This window comes from Lepidochelys kempii, chromosome 7 (genome assembly GCF_965140285.1).
Source record: "Lepidochelys kempii isolate rLepKem1 chromosome 7, rLepKem1.hap1, whole genome shotgun sequence".
NCBI classification, from domain to species: domain Eukaryota; kingdom Metazoa; phylum Chordata; order Testudines; family Cheloniidae; genus Lepidochelys; species Lepidochelys kempii.
Window position 1 is genome coordinate 119,172,760 of NC_136386.1, and position 20,588 is coordinate 119,193,347.

Consider the following 20,588-nt stretch of genomic DNA (forward strand, 5'->3'; position numbering starts at 1 on the left):
GTTCAAGCTCTGTTGGATTCGTTTCCTGAAGAAACTTATTTCCCAGTTCCAAAGACAACGATTTCCCAGAAATTTACAATGCCTCTGACCACACTTGAAATGAGGCTGATTAAATACAGATTTACTTACATAGGCTAATAGTAACTGTGTGCTATTAAATCATGTTAGCAGATTATTAAAATCCACTGCATTTCCCCAGCTACACAGTTGATAAATACATATTTATCTGCTTGTTAAATCTCAGCAGCTAGCTTTCTAGTATCCACATGAGCATTTATTCAACAGGTACTCGCTGGAACGAGACAAACCTTCAGTGCAACCTCCATCATCTGACGCGCACATATAGCAAAACCTTGCTGTTCGAGCAGGGCCATGTTCCTCACATTAGCTGGTGAGAACTGGATAATGGAAGCAGAGGGCGGCACAGGGAGAGAAGTCTATGATGTTCTGGGGGTATCGCCTCCATATGCCTGACCAGGACTCTGGAATGGCCCCGCTGTGAATCCAGTCCAGGATTTGTATTGTGCCCAGTCCAAGCAGGAACTGCCGAGGTCCAGTAAGTGCTGTGTGGATTCCCACGCAGTGCAGATATGAGCTATAAAGCTCAGAGTTATGTATCTTACTGTGAAGTCCTAGGCCCAGATCCTCATAAGAACATAAGAACAGCCATACTGGGTCAGACCAAAGGTCCATCAAGCCCAGTATCCTGTCCTCTGACAGTGGCCAATGGCAGGTGCCCCAAAGGGAATGAACAGACAGATTATCATGAAGTGATCCATGCCCTGTCACCCAATCCCAGCTTCTGGCAAACAGAGGCTAGGGACACCATTCCTGCCATTGATGGACCTATCTTCCATGAATCTATCTAGCTCCCTTTTGAACCCCGTTATAGTATTGGCCTTCACAATACCCTCTAGCAAGTAGTTCCAGAGGTTGACAGTGCATTGCCTGAAAAAATACTTTCTTGTGTTTGTTTTAAACCTGCTACCTATTAATTTCATTTGGTGGTCATTTCAAAGGTAGTAAGGTACCTAACTCCCATTGATTTCAAATACCTCCTTGATTACAATGGGAATTAGAGGATCTGGAGCTCAGTGCCTTGTTTTTTTTGAAGTTCCCAGTAACCTGGGAAATAACAGAGGCCAGGGCGGAGTCCCAGACCCAGAGGAAGCAGTATAGCAATTTAACTAAAGAGCTTTGCTAGATGGACTTTGTTACTGTGCTTTAACCAGATCGCTCTCTCTTGGGATCCTCGCTCAATCAAACCTGCTCTCTGGTCTCATTTACAATTGGGGAAGCTGGCCAACGGGCCCCGGAGTCAGAGGATCCTCCAAACAGTTCAAGCCCTGATAATCCAGGACCCTGTCCCTGGGGTAATCAGGCTTATCCTGTACTGAGATTCAATAGGGAAGCCACTGCCCGCTGTCTTCCGCTGGACTCTGGAAGACGCTTGGGTTCTGCCTGCCCCCTGCTTGAGCTTTGCTTGCAACTGGTGGAGCATACCATGCACTGCGATGTCCTTGGTGTCCTGGAGGAGGGCACTCCCAGCAGAGACTTGCACCGTGATGGTGTTCGTCCCCTCGGTGGCGAAGGTATAGGAGACGCTGCTTTCTAGGGTGATGAGGGGCTGCAAAAGCCAAACACAAGCAATGATGACAGAACCGCATTCTAGGACTGGGGTTACAGTCTCTTCTTGGACTCGCAGAAATGACACATGGAACTGCCCTGTGGAGCCATTTTATCCATCCCACCACCAGCTAATACAGCATTGCTCCTCAGGGCTTTCTGCGTTGATACATGCCTCAAGTCACGGCCCTTCCCAAACTTCCCTTATGGAGACTCTCCCGCAGCCAGGTACATCTCTGACTATTGCAAATGGTTCCTGAAATTCAGCCTAAAAGTTTCCTTTTGCTGAGCTGCATCCCCTTCCTCTTAGTTATACCCAAGTAGAGCACAATGAGCAACTCCCCAGTTGGAGTGACAATATCTGCAGAATGCAGTATTCCTCCCTCCCGCCCCACAGCTCTTGGTTAGCCAAGCGATATACAGAGATGGCCTTGAACGAGAGTTTGGAGCCAGGTCGGACCCCCGCATACTTCCCCCAAAATATCCAGACCCAAGCTATGGCAGTCATGCCTAACTCAGGCTAGATGTTTAACTCTGTCTATCTATCTCAGTAGCTCTGTGGCCCTCATCACTGTCGTTCCCGAGGACTTGACATTAATACATGGATCATCACAGCATCCCTGTGAGGGAGCCAGGGTGGTGCAGTGGCTGGAGTGCAGTAGTGGGCCTCAGGAGACTTGCATTCTACTCCCTGCTCCGCTAGTGGGTGACCTCGGGCAGGCTGCTTTGCCTCTGTGCCTCAGTTTCCCCAACTGTAAAATGGGACTAATGACACTGATCTCCTTTGTGAAGTGCTTTACGATCTACTGATGAAAAGTGTGAGGCATTATTATTATCCTAAATAGAGATGAGAGCTGAATCACAGAGAGGTTAAGTGACAGCCAAAGTCACAAGGGGAATCTGTGGCAGAGCCAGGAATCTGAACCCTTTGTCCCACTCCAGTGCCTTGGCCACAAAACCAGCCCCTTCCTCGTAAATAAATCACCCAGACCCTTACCCCTTTCCTTCACATCCCTCACATTTTATTCCCATCAGAGGGTCAGTTTGCCTGCGTGGGATGAGGTTAATCCTTTATTTCACAGCAGTGGATGAGTCATGCCATTTGACTAGTCAAATCTGAGTTTTACTTGGCATGGCTCAGGCTAGCAGTGTTTGCTCTCCTTGGGGAACGCAACCTTCCTTTGCTCAAGACACCTGGGCATCACCAAGCAACGGCAGGCAGATCCCCTTAGCCCAGATGTTCTGGTCATACGGGACTCAGAGATCGAGTGAGTGAACTTGTCTGGTCACTCTAGCCCTATAGTGTTTATGCCTAGTGAGCTATACACTCACTACATGGGAGCAGAAGAACAGGGTGCTTCTAAACCGCGGGGAACATTAGCAATTGTCCGACAGGTTACCAGCCATGATTCCATTCCAAAGTAACAGCAGCGAATGTTGTCTTCAAAACTGCCTTTTTCGTGTGTGTGCCTTCGTGGATGTTGTATTATTAAGGCTGATTTCACCTGCATCATGGTGTTTTAACATTCAGCCAATTCCTTCCATTTAATTCAAGCGTCAAGGCCTGGGAACTAACTCTAAATTAAATCAAGTCGTTTAAGGTTCATTTGCACAAACATATTATTAGATAGCCGGACACATTTATTAAACCGAACCTGTGTTAATCCAAGCAAACTGGCCTTTGGTTATATTGCAAAAGCAACAGACCAGCAATTCACTACAGTGGCTCTGTCTGGTGTTGGGGGGTGGGGGGAAGAATGTGCCTTGTCCAGGGTGTGCTTAATACGGAAGTTGCTCTGCCGTGGGTCTCTTTAAAGAATGGTTTGCGTGTGGGGCAAAGTTTGCCGTGCACTGATGGGATTGCAAAGCTGCATGAGAGGTGTTAGGTGCTGTGACACCTTGGGGCCTAGATTCACCCTTAGATCTTCTCGAAATGGCAGGTGGCCCGAGCAGGGAAGGGATGTGCGAGTTTGCGCGCACAGGGGTGTCTCTGGAACTCCCAGCAGAATCCCTGGGTAGCGCAACCCGTCCTTCCTTGGCTTTCGCCTCCAGCCCCAACAGGGAGCAGCTGGTACACGGACGGATAAATTACCCCCAACTCTAAGACAGCAGGCGTGTATCCCAGGTGCAGCCCGCAGCTGTACTTTGAGCCAATTTGTTCCTAAGAAAAGCAGCCCTTTTGCCTTGAATTAGCTGCAGATCCCTGACCCACAGCTGTGCACATTAAGCAAGGACTGGAGCAGGATCCCACATGCCCCGTGACATGACTTGGTGTAACCCACACACCTCCTGGGTGTGGTGTTCTGTCCCATCCAGTGGCAGCGAGACCACTTAAGAGAGAGATCTAAAATGAATCTGCTTTATAGCCTTAGCTAACAGCCAGTTGGCTTTTGGCTCACGTGGTAGAGGTTCATGCACTAAGCTCCCAAGGTCCCAGGTTCGATCCTGCCTGCCGATGACCGGGGTCTGTTGGCATTACATTAGCATAACCCTGCAGTGGCAGGCACTAATGAGACGGAGGCTGGAAAGCCTGTAGGCAGGAGGTGTTTTACCCAGAGAGTGCAGCAGGAGCTCGAAGCCAGCACGGCCGTGGTGTTGCAGCAGAGCCGAAGGGCTGCGCTGGAGGGCAGAGGGCAGTTCTGGAGCGTGCCAGGATTTGCATATCTGGGAGCCAAATGGGCTCAGCAATGCAAAATGGCTCGTGCTGCCATTGGCTGCCTCCCTCTTGGTAGCATTCACGAGAGGATCCAGATAATGCTGCTCAAGCTTGAATATCCATGGAGCTAGAAGGGATTGGTGCTGCAGAGAGGCGCTAAACCCCATGCTCCTCTCCCTTCTGCCCCCACCCCTCCGAGAGCCCCTTCCCATGCAAAGGTTGCTAAAGAGGGGGGGATACTGCTGCAGAGAGGCAGATTCCCCCTTCTGAAGGAGAGGGGCCCCAAGCTTTGATCCCAGGAAGAAATGGATGGTAATAGGGTCAGCTGCCCCCCCACCATCCAGACCCTCCCGCCAGGAGTCTGTCCTTCTGCATAGGCCTGGTGGCTTCCCCCCTGCTGACTCTGGCCCTGCAGGAGTCTTGCACGCCCTCTGCAGTCTCTCTACAATCTCCTGAGCTTCCCCTCTCCATCACATCCTCCTGGGGCTCTCTGTAGGGCCATCGCCCTGATCTCTGCCAGGTGTGCCTCATTCTGTCATCAGGATTGGCGACCTCCAGCCCCTAATGACCGAGCCACCCTGGTACAAGGACATAGAGAAGAATAAAAAGATGAGTCATCCTTGTAAAACATTCACCATTTCCGTCAGGAAGAGTCAGCAAATGCATGATCCCTGAGTGCGAAAATCCATTGTGCAACCATGATCAGTTCTTTGCATTCTCCCCGGTAACACCCTATTATTACCCCTGTAGCTGTTGTCGCGCAAGACCTAAACAAACACACAGGGGTTGTGCTAAGGCTGCAATTCTCCGAGTCACCCCTCGGCATGCAGAGTGCCCTGCTCATTTACTATCACACGTCAGAATTTGGGAGAGAGAGCGAGCCAGTGCCACATCCCTGTATTCCCGTTGCCATCCGTAAGCCGAGTGCTGTGAAGCAACAGGGCACGATTCTGGGGCGTGGGTATATTTGTACCATATCCTGCTTTCAGGGTGAGGATGTAGGCAACAGCTGGCAATGGATTAAAGTCTACAGGCAATTCTGGATCCCTGGGTTGACACAGGTGAAAATGACACAAAATGACACCTTCTTCAGAAAGCCAACCCCAATTTCCTTAACAGAATCTGATGAGACTAGAGAGATGACTGATCATCTTGCTGTATTGCTAGCATTAACTATTTTTACTCCGTGCATTTCTAAAGTATTCCTTGCCATGGCATCTATATCGGCCTATACTGTCCATGGATTCGAGGTTACACCGAATGGCACAGGATTCCACTGGAAACCAGTCGCTTACAGATCTGAGACTCTGCAAACAAACTGCAGAACTGTTAGAGCTGAGAAGAGATCTTCAGCCACTTAACTCCACTTTCCCATCCTTATCTGATTTTTAAAGGCTCAAATGTTCATACCCCATTCTTAACATGCCCTCCAGTTTTGCAGGCACAAATGACTACAGGTACAATTTTCCACCTGCAATTTATACTGCTTTGATGTCTAAGGTTATGTCTTCCCAGCAAAAATAGGTGTATTTTTACATCAAGATAGCTAACTTGAGCACTTGCCTTGATGTAGCTAGTCAAGATCAATCCCAGTTGGGGAGTATAGCTATCTCAAAGTAAAAACCACACTTTCTTTGCCGTGAAAACATAGGCTTAGTTCCTGACTGCACTTGTGAATCAGGGATGCAGATAGTGAAGTGACCAAAAACACCTTCATATGTACTGGTGGACACAAAATTGCAACAACATTATTTCTCTTTGCAGTTTACACCTGCATAAAAGGAGGGCAGTGTCTGAAACTGTAGCCCACAGGTCTCTCAAACAATGGAACCTGCATTAAAGAGCATCTCCAGTCGGCAGTCTCCTGACTTATTCCTTTAGAAACATCTCCAAAATCTCCTGTAGAATTCATTCCAACTTTTCAAAAAGAGATCCTTTGTAGTAGACAACTGATTTTTGCCAATCCCTTTGCTTAAGAGAGGTTTCGCTTTTATCTTTAATTGTGCTCATGGCTCTGAATAATAGGCATGGTCAGGCAGGAACAGTTCACTGGGAGCCTCGTTTGACTTTCTAGACAGCGATAGTTATTTGAATACCAGCGGCTTTAAAGTACTGTGTTGGAATCCAGCATTATACACGGTATACTGGTGTATAATGGAAACACCGATGGTTACTTGAACACCAGCAGCTGTTAAATGCTGTGTTGAAACCCAGCATTATCCAGTATATAGTGGTATATAATTTTGTTAAGTTGCAAGCAAACTCTGGTAATAACAATGGTCTGCCAAGCACAATAATAAGCAGCGGCAAAAATGTAATGACTCCTGCAACACCCCCACAAGGGGAAAAATAAATCACAATGGGCAAAGTTCAGATACCGAACAAACTTTTTTAGATCCAGGGGAAAAAACCCAGCAAGAGCAGCATGTTTTCATTGCTGCTCAAACAATATTCTGCCCTGCCAAGCCACTGAAGTAAGTACAATATAATAAAAAGGGACCGTACCTTGGTGCTGTTACCAAACCACCAGAAGTAGGTAAGGGTGCCCGATTGACTCGGCCATACCACCACAGTAAGGTTGACTTCCTTATTCCTAATGGCAACGAAGGGTACGTTCAGATGGACATGCTCCACTGGACCTGCAGGAGGTGATCTCATTATTACAGGCATCTCAGTAAGTCCTCCCTGAGCAACGTTCTACAATGACGTAAAGCAAAATGCTCTCCTTTTTGAAGTGAATGGAGTTCCACCAGCATAAATGTGGTGCAATGGAGAAGATTACTTAATGACAGAAGATGGTACCAGATTAACAGCCCTGTAGACTCAAATTCTTTGTTGAGCTTTTATAGGGTTGCATCATAGGAGGCAGGTGTGCAAGCTTCCCCCATGCAGCCTAACCACTGTGTCTCAGACTTGGAGCTGGCATGCACAAGCTGTTAGGGTTTTACAGAGTGGTTTAGACTCTCTACCCATTAAAACCTTAGCCTGTTGGAGCCAGCTGGAATGATGTTTTTTATAACGTGGACATCTGTCTGCTAGGAACCAAACTGAAACCTAGCAACTCATTGCACAGGTCACCAAACAGCTCTCAAATAGCTAAGGATTTCAATCTCCCCAGCTAAGCTGGGTACTGTAGGTGAAAGGGCCCATAACCCATTACCAACCATCCAAGCCATGTTGGATGGACAAATTTCCACCCTTGATTAAACAAACCTACATACCAGGGATGTGCAAAATCAGTCCAGCTAGGGTTTTATATGGTTGTTCATCATCTTTGTATCTGAGCACCAAGACACATCAGAAAAGATCTTCCAGACACTCTTTAAACTGAAAACAGCCCTCTTTCTTCATGATTTGAAACCAAAACCCCAAACGTTTTCAATATTATTAATAATAGTATTCCAGAAGTGGCCAATATCCACAGTTATGGTCCAACGCCACCTTGTGCTAGGCACTGTACAAACAGAACAGAAAGATGGGCCCACCCCAAAGAGCTTACAATCTAAGACAAGACAAGAGGTAACAGGTAGCTACAGACAGATAGACAAAGGAGCACAAGGAAACTATGATACAGTACTGGTCAGCATAATAGCCAGTGGTCAGAGTTTTTTGTGGGTGTCACAGCAAAGGATGGTTTTAAGGAGGGATTTGAAGGAAGAGAATGAGGTAGTTTTGCAGAGATCTATGGGGAGCTTTTCCCAAGTGCAAGGGGCAGAAAGCACAAAGATACTAATTTGAAAAACTAGTGAGTGATTAATATTAATAATATTCGACAAGCCTCTGAACTTGGTATTAACTGCTTCATGAAGCAGAAATACCAAAACGTTCCAAGAACATTTATGCTTGAGGTATTCATGACCTGATCAAAGCCAGGTACTAATAAGAGTCTTCTGAGAGTGTTTGGTCTCATGAGATTTCCAGAGCAAAGAAGTTTGAATAAGTCTGGCCAAGCATCTAAACTTCTTGCTCCTTTTTGATCAAGAGCTACAGCTGGGAACTTTTGGGGGTCAGCTGTCATTGGTAGTATTTTCTTCTCTACTTTTGGTAATTGGGCCATCTTTATCTTTCTATAGTAAGGGTTCTGAGAAGAAGCAAGAGCCGAGAGTTAACCAGATAACCTCCCTTGCTTCTGGAATGGTCGAAAAGGTGACGATGAAGCAGGAAGTCTTGTCACAGCAGCAAACGGCCAGAAATAACTCTAGTGATCCCTCCCAGTGCATGACAATTGAGAATTCAGTTCCTCGCCACAGAAATAAAAAGAACAAGAGGAAAAAAACAGATGAAGAAAACGCTAACGTTATTGGTTGGAACTTCAGCTTTTTCTCCATCTGTCCGTCCCCCCCCCCCCCCCGCCTCTTGCTTTATTTTTTTGTGGGGGATTGAATTTAAATTGATAATTGAGATGCACTAGGCATGCTGGCATGTTGCTGATTATGTCTTATAGGTGATGCTTAGATCTGGTAGTCAGATGGACCACTACTGTTAGAGAAGAAAGGTGGGTTTGTAGATTACGCTTGGCGTGGGGCTATATAGAGCTAGGTCTGATTCCCAGTTCTGCCACAGACTCCCTATGTGACCCTGGGCAAATCACTATATCTCTCTGCCTCACTTTCTCCTCTCTCCTTCATCTACTTGGCCTGTAAACTCTTTGCAGGGCAGGGACTGACTCCTACTATGTGTACGTACACACCTAACACAATGGGACCCCAGGCTTGGTTGAGGCCTTGGGTGCTGCAGTTCTCTCCTTTTGAGAGGGAAAACAAGGTAGCCAGACATCAGACACATGCACTAGCTTTCCAGGAGTGAAGGAGTTGCCCCAGTCTCTCAGATGCTCAGAGAACACAGGTTTCAGGCCTCAATATACCCCGAGCTGGGGTGGAGTGAGGAGGTGAGTGGCAGGTGGGGGTGACAAAGGGGGGCCTGGCAGAGGAGTAAGGAGGTGAGCGGCGAGCCAGCTGCAGGATGAGGAGGGCAGGTGCGGGTCTGGCTCTGAGTGGGGGAGTGAGGAGGCAAGCAGGGGTGTGTGTGATGAGGCGGGAGGCGAGTGCAGGGGGCGAGGAGGCGGGAAGCAAGCGAGGGTGGGGAGAGGAGGTGGACGGGGGGGAAGGGGGTGAGCAGCGAGGCGAGTGGGGGGGAGCCCTGGCGGAGGAGTAAGGAGGTGAGCAGTGAGTGGGGGAGAGAGGAGGGACACAGGAGGCGGGCGGGGGCTGAGGAGGTGAGCGGTGGGTGCATGGGCAGCAGGTAGAGCCCCCCCTTTGTGGAGGCTAGCCCCCGACCCCACCCCTTCTGCCCACGCTCCCCTGCAAAAAAACCCAAAACCTTACATAAAAATAAAAATTTTTGGAAAAAAGTGACAGTGCGGCCTCCAGCCAGAGTTGGTGGCTGCACTCTGAGGCCACCAAAAAAATCGTTGCGAGAATGCCGGGTCTAAAGTGTCTTTCAGCCAGTGGGTCGTGACCCCGGAGCTTATGAAAGGCAATCGGGGGGTCGTGAGGCAGTGAAAATTGTATTGTAATCTTAGGCAAAGAAAATCTCATTTCCCCACACCCCATCCTCAAGATCAAGTGCTCTTTGTCAATCTCTTAAAACATACACACACACACACAAGTTGTATAGGTTTAACATTAATAGCGTTGATACATTTTTTGGTCTTACTTTGATAGCAAACATAAAGGGGTTATGCTAGCTTGAGAAACGCTGGTCTGTAACCCATAGGGCTAGCTTTAGCCTTTATTTTATTCAGCTGTGATGCAAGTAACCTACAGGCCCGTATCCTATAAGACACTAGCTTCTGCAGTTAGCATAAGGCTTGAGGCCTACAAACTTTGGCACAGATAAATGGCCTAATGGTCACCCCTAAGTTTTGGGGAACTGGAAATAGTGTGTGTAAGAGGAAATTTTGTCCATAACAACACCATAACAGCCAACCACAGGAACATGAGCTAACATTGGCTTACACTGACGTTTAACCTTTCCAGACTACTGTACCCCTTTCACGAGTCTGATTTGTCTTGTGTACCCCCAAGTTTCACCTCACATAAAAACTACTAGCTTAAAAAATCAGACACAAAAATGAAAAAAATATACACTATTCTTGAAAATTTGCTTACTTTCTCATTTTTTCCATATAATTATAAAATAAATCAATTTGAATACAAATATTGAACTTACTTTTCAGTGTATAGTATATAGGGAAGTATAAACAAGTCATTGTCTGTATGAAATTGTAGTTTGCACGGACTTTGCTAGTGCTTTTTATTTAGCCTATTGTCAAACGAGGCAAATATCGACGTGAGTTGATGTACCCTCTGGAAGACCTCTGTGTACGCACAGGGGTACGTGTACCCCTGGTTGGGAACCACTGGGATATGACATCTGCAGATATCTTGACCACAAGAGTGCCATGAGAACAAACTGACGTATATCATAATAAGTTGAGATCATGAATATACTGACCTATAGGAGAAGACCACCCCAACATTAGTAGGGTGAGGAAATACAAACAAGGAAGAGGGGAGAAGTTGCTACTGAATATGCATTAGACATAGTGGCATCAGCGTAACATGTTATAAAAAGTTCTATCCCAGCCTGCGGGCTGGAGGAGAGAGAGATGTAACCCTTGGGAGGTGCCAGAATGGTGCCCACTGGTGATGAGCAGGAAGGTGATGGTGATGGAGAAGATAATGGCTAACATTTCAGGTTGCTCTGCAAGGGATGGCGTGAGTATATGGATGTTCAGATGTATGTTTTGTATTGTCTCTACCTACCTTGCTGGGTGAGAGTATTTGTGACTTTGCTAAAGGTAATAATAAACTATTATAAGTACAGAAGGGTTCCTAAAGTGTGAGTGTTGCAACTGTGCACATAGGGGTTCCCAACTGAACAGTAATTTTAATAATACTGGGCCTGATCTTGGGACAAGAACCTGTCAATCCTCAAAGTGATAACTGGGAATTTTAAGTAATCAATATAATTAACGCATAATCTTTAGATCAAGCTACATGTCTTAAGGCACAGTGATGGGGTCTAAGAGGACAAGGGAGAAGAAGAAGACAGAGTGGCTCAACAGGGCTACATGAGTCCCCGGCTTTAGAATCTCAATATCGAACAGCAAATCCAATAATAAAATTAAATAATCCCTGAGCAATGGGTTGCTATTACTGGCTAACAACTACTTTTGTTAGCTAATGGCCCAAGGTGATGCCAAGAGCAGTTAACGCTCCAATAACTGGATGTTAAATGCAGTTGTGCTTGATTTTGAGGGAATTACAAGCATGATACAAGATTCGAGGGACATTTTTCTCTTTCACACACCTAGCTCGGAGTTTAAAATCGATCCTCTCCACAGGCTCTTGGCCATTTGGAAACTTTAGATAAGGGTACCCCTCGGGGAGCACAGCAGGAGGGAGAGAAGGTGTATTTGCAGGCTGAGGGTGAAGATAATGGAGTTTTATGAACTTCCGTCAGGAACTTGGATTGAAGGGTATAGCAGTGACTGCAGTAGGAGCTCTCAGACTAGGTGGTCTAATGGTCCAAGCACAGGGCAGAACGCTCCGATTTCCTGAATTCTTATCCTGGGTGCTACACTCATTCACTCTCTTCTGTGGCATTAAGAAAGTCACTGAACTACTCTGGATTTCGACTCCCCAATGTGTAAAATGGGGTTAATGATTGTGACCTCCTTCACTCGCATTTGAGAGGATAAAATAGCTAATGTTTGTCAAATACATTAAATATGGGAAGCGCTATACAAGTACTCCCATATTATTAATGCCCCAGAAAATGTTACAGGCCTAATGGCTTTGTGATATTTAAGCAACATTGCCAATCCCAAACAGTCAAAAATCATGGCACAGACCCAAAAATCAGGATAATAAAAAAGAACAATATATTTGGAGTTTGTTTTATTTTTCTTCTGATTTCTGAGCCTTTAGAATATACTTGGATCCCATTTTCAAGCTTTTCTTGAAGCCATGAGGCCTAGAAATTTACTTGGTTTCAAAATGAAAGCTGAGATTTTAACATAGTCACGTGACCTTAGGAACTGGGGCTTTCAGAAAAGAGCAAATATCAAGAGCAGAGGTTCATAGAAATCAGGATTTCTGTCCCACTGAAAAGTCCAATATTTCTGTATTTGTTTTCGTCCCATATTGAGACATACTAAAATAACAAAACTTTTTCTAACGTGAAAAGTTCCAAACAATTTTGATTCAGAAATGTTGAAATGCTTTGTTTCGAGTCAGTTCAACTTTAAACTGTATCTGCCTCTTTATCTGTTAAATCAGTTTTTAAACCAGTTCAGTTAAACTGTTGCAAACCCCTGTTAGTTTGGTCTCAGGGGGTATGTTTTCACTGAACAACTAACCCTGGTGATCCGCACCTGGGTCTGAGCAGCCAGGTTAGTGTAGCTCAGGTGTGAACATGCCCACCAAAAAAGCCCTACCCATATTACTGCATCCTCACTGTTTCTACACTCACCCATGTGTGTCTGGGGGGACATATCCCATGGTTCTTTGTGCTGAGAGGCTCTAGGATTTCTTCCCAGACAACAGTGTCAATTGTGGGAGAACTTGTGTGCCCTTTGGGAGGAACTGTGGGAAAGGGCATTGGAGGACTATCAGCATTCAATTGATTTTGCCTCATTCTTCTCTCAGTGCCAGGCACCCTGGGTGGACCACATATCCCATGGCTCAATGAAGTGAGACTGAGGTGCATCATGGGAGATGCAGATCAGTGAAGGAGTCCACAGGAGAGAATGGAGGCACGAAGCACCCGAACTGCAACTCCCATAGGCACCACAACATCGTATGTTGATGCAGTTTAATGTTGAATTGACTTGAAACCAAATGTTTTAGTGCAGTTTAACAAACTGAAAGGTTTCAACTCATGTTGAAGGAATTCGTATCAACATATTTCATTTTGATTTGCCTGATGGAAAATCAAAAAATGTTGTCCACGGAACATTTTGAGTTTGTGGAAACCACATTTTCTGTCGAAAAATCATTCTGATGGAAATTTTCCAACTAGCTCTAATCCTGAGATTTGCAATAAAATCACGAGAGGTGGTAACATTATTTAATTATTTCCTGCAGTGTTTTTTTATGGATCTGTTTCATAACAGCAATAAGCCAAGCCAAGGCAGTGTGTATTTCTGGGCATTTATATTGCTCCTTCAGAAGCTTGTCTGCCTCTCTTTGGTCTAGAAACTGATGGGAAGACTGGTGAGACCAGGTTCACTTGTGAGCTATGTAGCATTTTCTGCAAAGTTGGAAATACTGATGGAATAAACCAATCCTGAGGTGTTTTATCATTTTCAGAGCTGTCCAGAACCACAAAGTGAAGCAGCACATGAGAATGAAATATAAACATCACAAACAGCAGCTGAAACGACCTCAAGTTTTTCAAACCCTAAGGAAACGTTTGTCGAAAAACTGGACAGCGTCCAGCGGAGGGCAACAAAAATGATTAGGGGGCTGGAGCACATGACTTATGAGGAGAGGCTGAGGGAACTGGGATTGTTTAGTTGCAGAAGAGAAGAATGAGGGGGGATTTGATAGCTGCTTTCAACTACCTGAAAGGGGGTTCCAAAGAGGATGGACCTAGACTGCTCTCAGTGGTAGCAGATGACAGAACGAGGAGTAATGGTCTCAAGTTGCAGTGGGGGTGGTTTAGGTTGGATATTAGGAAAAACGTTTGCACTGGGAAGGTGGTGAAGCACTGGAACGGGTTACCTAGGGAGTTGGTGGAATCTCCTTCCTTTGAGGTTTTTAAGGTCAGGCTTGACAAAGCCCTGGCTGGGATGATTTAGTTGGGGATTGGCCCTGCCTTTGAGCAGGGGGTGGGACTAGATGACCTCCTGAGGTCCCTCCCAACCCAGATAGTCTATGATTCTATGAAAGTTTGAGTTGTGTTTTGCGGGATTGATTCATGCTGTCTGAAGTATGTTCACCAATCCCCTGCATGCAGAGCTGGCCCTTTAAAACCCCTCATTGCATGTATGGAAGGAGAATCTTCTTTGACAAGGCAGTGAAATTCACCCTGCAGGTCAGGAGGCTGCTTAAAGGGCCAGGAGTGCATGAGCTCCGAGCCATGTATACAGGCCGGGATGAGATAAATCCTCGGGTGACCATCCTCACTGAAGTAAATGGGAGTTTTTCTATTGGCCTCAGTGAGGCCAGAATTTCACCCCTAGAGTTTAGCGCCCACATCTACTTACAGACCACGTGCAGGAAGAGGACGGCAGTGTCAGAGCCCAGGCTGTTTTCGGCGTAGGCCGTCACCTGAAAAATCCCAGCGCTCTTATAAACGTGCCTGATGCCCTCCTCTATGGGGCTGAAATTAGCATAAGACATGGCAATACCATCTCCGAAATCCAGCTGGATGTTTGTCCTCTGGAGATCGCCCTGCAACGGAGAGCACAGTGGTTAGGAACTCAGCTGAGAGGGGTGATTGATGTTCCACTCCATCCCGCTGCTCAGCTTCACTTTGTTGGTGCGAAGACAACCCCGGCACATGGCAAAACGATCTCCGCCAAGTGCTGCAATGCCCCAAACACAACCAGCACCAGCTCCAGCTCGTACATTATATCTATTATATATCAGAATGCCCAGAACAACCTGGACATTAAGAGGTCTGAGCAGGTGCTATCCTCCTACCCCTGATCCAGTGGTTCAAGGGGGGAGAATGCCACTACAGTGCTGCTTATGTGTCGCCTGATATGTGTCTATATTGGGGGCAGTTGAGATGGGAGAAGCTGCGTAGATGACAGGTTATGTCTCTGCTGGAGGATTAGCTAGGAGCGCCTTCCAGGTGCTGCTGGAGTGCACTGCATACATGAAGAAGAGGGCGTATAAATGAGCGAATAGTTGCAGACAAGAAATCCCAGAGGCTTAGGCCTTGTCTACTTGCAGAAGCTGCAATGGTTTCATTTAAATCAGTTTTTAAACCAGTTCAGTTAAACAATTATATCAGAGGATATGTTTTCACTGAACAGTTAACCCAGGTGATCAGCACCTGGGGCTGAGAAGCCAGGTTAGCCTAACCCAGGCAGGATGCGGTCACAGCAAAGCCCTTTCCATGTTACTACATCCTCACTGTTCCTGCACTCGCCCGTGTGTATCTGGGGAGGCATATCCCATGGTTCTTTGGGCTGAGATACTCTAGGATTCTTTCCCAGTCAACTGTGTCAGTTGTGGGAGAACCTGTCTGCCCTTTGCAGGGAATTGTAGGGAGGGCATTGGAGGACTGTCAGCCCTTGAGTGACCTAGCCTGCATTCTCGCTGCAAAGTGGGCAGGTTCCAGCCTCAGTTAAACCAGGGCCCCGGGCTCTAACCTATGCCCCCAGTGGGGTGAGCTTGCCTGAAATTAGAGCACCTCCAAACCCAGGTCAAAGGTTTTGCTGTGTGGATGGTAGGGAGGTTTGGGCTAAAACGCAGGTAAGCGCCCGAGTTAACTGCAGTGAAGACAGGCCCAAAGTGGTTTATTTTTACATTTGTTTCCAATTGGCTAAATCAAAATAAGTCTGCTTTAAACCAAAATAAAAGCGTCCACGTGGCCTTCTTCACTGATTTAAGTAAGTCAGTTTAAAATCACCCCTTACTTTAAATCTGTGTAGCTCTCTGTGCAGATAAGCACTCACAACCCAAAATCCTTTCTTTAAGGTGATAAGGATTCCAATCACATCCAGTTTGGACTGGGAAAGTGGGTAAAAGAGAGAGAATGTTTGAGTACATCCCTGGGATGCTCCACTCCAGAAATCAAACAGATTCTATCTCTATGTATATTCAGAGAGAGGAGAGAAATTCCAGCTCAAGACCAACCACTGCTCCTGAGTTTAACATGCTCTCATGAGCTGCTGTGAACAGCCTGCTCCCATGCAAGACAACAGCAAAACTCCCACAAGCTACAATTTGCAGGCTCAGGATCAAGGCGAATGATGGCGATCCACTACATGCTGGTCTAACTAGTGGAGGGAAACTACCATGCAGCTCAGACCCAGTGAATGCTTCTCCACCTCCCTCCCTCGGACTTCACTGGAATAAACTACCATACTCACAGGGCTGCATTAAACCCCAAAGGGGCCAGGTGATTAAAAGCACCATTTTGCCTTTGCTATGCAAAACAGGGATAGCTTCCCACAATACCAACCAGATTTACGGGTAGATTCTCTGCTCTGATCTGCTCTCTCTGCACAGGTCAAGTGGCACAAAGGGAACAGAAGCCTTCTATAATTCCATGCTTGGGATGCCCCCCAATAGGATAGCATCCTCAACAGCCTTAAAGCTGAGAGAGCTGGCTCCCTCCCTGCAACCCTCAAGGTACGTTGGGGGCAGAGAAGAGGATTGGCTGGAGGTTGTAGGTGGTCCTTTGGAGACCATAACTACCTGAATTTACAAGCAACAGCCAATCAACTGGAAAGTGGCTTAGGAAACGCAACAGAATTTCCAAAGGTGGACAAAGCCGATGACACAGCAGCATGTCCACTCAGGCTCCGGGACAAATCTTTCCCTCCCTTTACAACTTACTTCTGCTTAGTGACTTTCAGAGCTGGACTGACAGCGCCGGGGAGTGGAATCTCTTCTTCCACAGCTCAGAGAGTGACTGTGTTAGCTTCTTCCCTGCCAATGTATCTTTGCCTTGAGCCATAGGGATTGTATCACTTAACCCCCAGGTCCATTCCATCCATGGCCTCTCTGCTGGGACTACGAGCCAGGGTGCTGTGCATGCATGTAGCTTTTGTGAGGACGACACTTGGGTGAAATCCTGGCGCCATTGAAATCAAAGGGGAGTTTTGCCATTGACTTCAATGGGGCTTGCATTTCGCCTTTGTTCTCTTGGAATATGGAAAAGTTCTATAGAATTTGACAGGGAGGAAGCCAACAGGCTTCTATAGAAATGTAACTGAGTGCTATAAAACCCAGAGGATTTAGTAGAGGGTGAAGACACTTTTTAACCATCCTATAGAATTCTTTAGCAAGGACCGAATGCTCTACTGTACTCTCCTGGACAGTTCAAACATTGGATAGAAAGGTTACTAATGGAAGGTTTTGAATCAAGGTTGGATTGCTTTTCTAAACAATCTGCTCTAGGAATTATTCTGGGGAAGTTCTCCGGCCTCCTATACAGGAGGTCAGACTAGATGATCGCAGTGTCCCCTTATGGACCTGGGAATCTATGAATTCACTACTGCCTGTTAAATGCCACAGGACTTTTCTGTGAGGGCCTGCACTGAGCCCACAAACTCATTCTATTGGGAGGCCGCTGAACATATGGTAAAAACACAGCTGGTCTGGATTCAGTCCTGGTGACCTCAGGGTGAAAACTCCATCTCTGGAGTTCCAAGCTCGTGCCATGTCATTTTCTTTTTGTTTTCCTTATTGTTTGGTGGCCGGGTTTTCGGTTTGTTGGTTGGTTTTTTCCCCTCCCCTTTATATAAAGGGAAGGTTTTGACATGGAGATTAGGGAACAGATTTCTAATAGCTAAACAGTAGCAGATGATCCTTCCACCCAATTACTGGCTCTTTAATGCAGACCCAGCAATAGTGCTAATCCGCCATTCCCCATTTCCTTAGCTGCGGACTGGTATTTGAAATATCGAAAGGTGGCTGCTTGCCCCATGTACAATGGGTTTATGAATATAAATTAAAGTGGAAACAAAGAGGAAGCATTTCAAACGGATAAAAATCATTGCTCTCCAGATTTATTCAAGAGGCACTTTCTACAGCTTTGGTCCTGTAAACAACTCAATGGGAATGTGGTAGAGGCCTGCCGTAAAGCTTGCAGCTCTGTCAATGGAATGCTAGGGGCAGCTGATGGGCAGCGGGAATCGGTGGAGATGGGTGTTACCTATAGGATACCTTGGCAGCTCTTCCCCATTGGAGCTCAGCTGGGAAAGTTTTCCAAACCGAGGGCTGCACTGGCAATTTGTCAGAAGCCCACAAGGGTGAAAGAGAATGGGTGAAATCTTGGCCTCACTGAAATCAATACTAAACTCCCATTGATTTCAACTGGGCCAGGATTTCCACCCATATCTTTATATATTTACATATTTTTACCACCTAGGAATAAATATGCAGAGTCCTAAGATTTGCTCAGGCTTGTTCTTGTTTTTTCAGTTCGCTAGCAATAAAATCCTGCTGTTGAGCAGCTTTGTCCTCGCCTTGCAGTACCAGAGTGAAGGCTGCAATGTTAGGGACCTGATTTCAGCGGTGCAGCTCCCACCTGGTGCAGAGTGGCAGAGGGAGCCAGGGGCTCACTTACTCCATTCCCACCTACTTCAGCAAAACAGTAAAGAGACTCATACCTATGCTTCCTTGTGTCTGCCCGGACCCTACGTCCAGGGAGCTCATGTGAGAGTGCATTCTTATTCCTTCTTACTCCATTGCTTAACTGCACAATCTAAGTCAGAATCCAGAGCTAAATTAATGAAATTATAACAAAGCTATATATACCTTCAATATATAAAACCCACCACCATGTGCTTATTGTAGGATTACCAGCATGGAGATCTTTTAACAGCCAGCTACGCCATATGGTAAAATCCAAGATCCACCATAAATCTAGGGAAAATTACCTTTCTGAAGAACATATGGCACAACCTTCAGCTCCTCATGGATGAGCTCAGGTTCAGCCATTCATACTTGTGTGTTCAGGACACCCAGAAATAGACAAAATAACAGTTACTTGTAACTGTGCACAGAGACGTTGGACCAGATCATCAGCTTGTGTCGTCCACCAACTTGAACAGAGCTACACACTAATCCCATCTCAGGGTCTGGCACACTGTTAGAATGCTATGAAGCCAAGCACATAACTAACACACACACAACCACACACACACACACACACAGAGGTGCATTAGTATTTTTTTAAAGCCCGGTCAGACATAGTTCTGGCACGAAAACTAGAGGGAAGCAGGGATTTTACTATATTTCCTCAAGTTTTGTAATAATCAGAGCTGAGGCAAATGAACATTTCTTTGTTTTCTCTGAATTTTTTTCCTAAGGTTTTCAGGTTTGTTTCAAAAAAGCAATTCCCTCTCTCGTCTGAAAATTGATTTTGTTTGTTTAAAACTGAAAACTTTTTGATTTTACCTCAAAAAAAACCACCAAAAATTCTCCATAACAGAATTTTTGTCATGAAAATTTCCATTTAATTGAAAAATCCATTTTCTATTATTAAAATGCTTCAATGGACACATTTTGACCACCTCTAGTAACAATAGATAACATTTTAGGCACAGGGCACTGCAGCTATCATATCTGATCCCCTTTCAACATCTTAACCCTGCCTATCTGTTTATTCACCGGAGCCTTCAATTCCTGAAACCTTGTGCCAACACAACTCTTCAACTACCTTGCTTGCAACCTTATTCCTGTCTGTTTATCATTCTTTGTCTACAGCTGTTCCGCTTGAGTTCCCTAATACATTACTACTAGATTCCTAATTTTTAGATTGTCTGTTCTTTTCTGAACTCCCACTCAATAATGTCTCTACAAATCTTTATACCTTGTCAAATCTAAACAGATAAAAGAATCAGCCAGGTAGACGAGAAATTCCCATTGTGCAGAAACAGGAGGAATATGAACCTATGCAAAGAGACACCATCATCTCAGACTGGTTACAATGAACCATTTCATTGCATTATATTTTTAATGAAAAATATGTGGATGCTTAAAAAAACCCTCAGGTTAGAGAAAAGTATTAGAAGACAGCATGATACCATAGCTAGGTCACTAAACTGGGAGTCAGGAGAGATGGCTTCTGGTCCCAGATCTCACAGTGACACCAGCTTTGTGACTTTGGGCAAATCATTTCACCTCCCTAATACTGTTTCCCCTCCTACCCCTCCTCTGCCTTTTCTGTGAAGACTGTGAATGATTTGGGGCCAGGATGGTCTCTTTTTGTGTGTTTGTCCAGCACCTAGCTCAATGGGTCCTGATCTTGGTTGGGGTCTTTAGAAGATACCATAATGCACATAATTCATAATCATGGTATTTAGGTTAAAAGAAATCAATGACAAAAGTTTTACTTTTAAAAATATTAAAGCATCCCTCTGTCCTTTGGGAACCTAAACACACCTCCATTGAATTAGAGTAGGAAAGCAAAATAGACCAGAAACAGACAATGAAGCTGACCAACGTGGTTTTATTGTCTGAGCTGACTGAAATGCACAAAGATAAACAAACAGAACACAGAATGCCAAGTAAACCTGATTTCTCAAATTCTCTCTTTCTTTTTACCATGGATGATTTAACACTTCTATTCTGATCCCATCTACACAATCTGCCCTGTTTATTGTGACCCA

At 45.6% G+C, this 20,588-nt stretch overlaps 1 protein-coding gene across 1 annotated transcript in view; it reads right to left on the reverse strand.

The window, feature by feature from the left end:
• The window catches only part of SORCS3 (sortilin related VPS10 domain containing receptor 3), a 481,074-nt gene that overhangs the window by 22,720 nt on the left and 437,766 nt on the right, over nucleotides 1-20,588 (reverse strand). The window contains exons 19-21 of the mRNA XM_073354429.2: nucleotides 14,499-14,685; nucleotides 6,788-6,921; nucleotides 1,504-1,627 (exon numbers count right to left, since the gene is read on the reverse strand). Of these exons, the coding sequence (XP_073210530.2) occupies nucleotides 1,504-1,627; nucleotides 6,788-6,921; nucleotides 14,499-14,685 (445 nt within the window). The remainder of the gene's footprint in view (nucleotides 1-1,503; nucleotides 1,628-6,787; nucleotides 6,922-14,498; nucleotides 14,686-20,588) is intronic.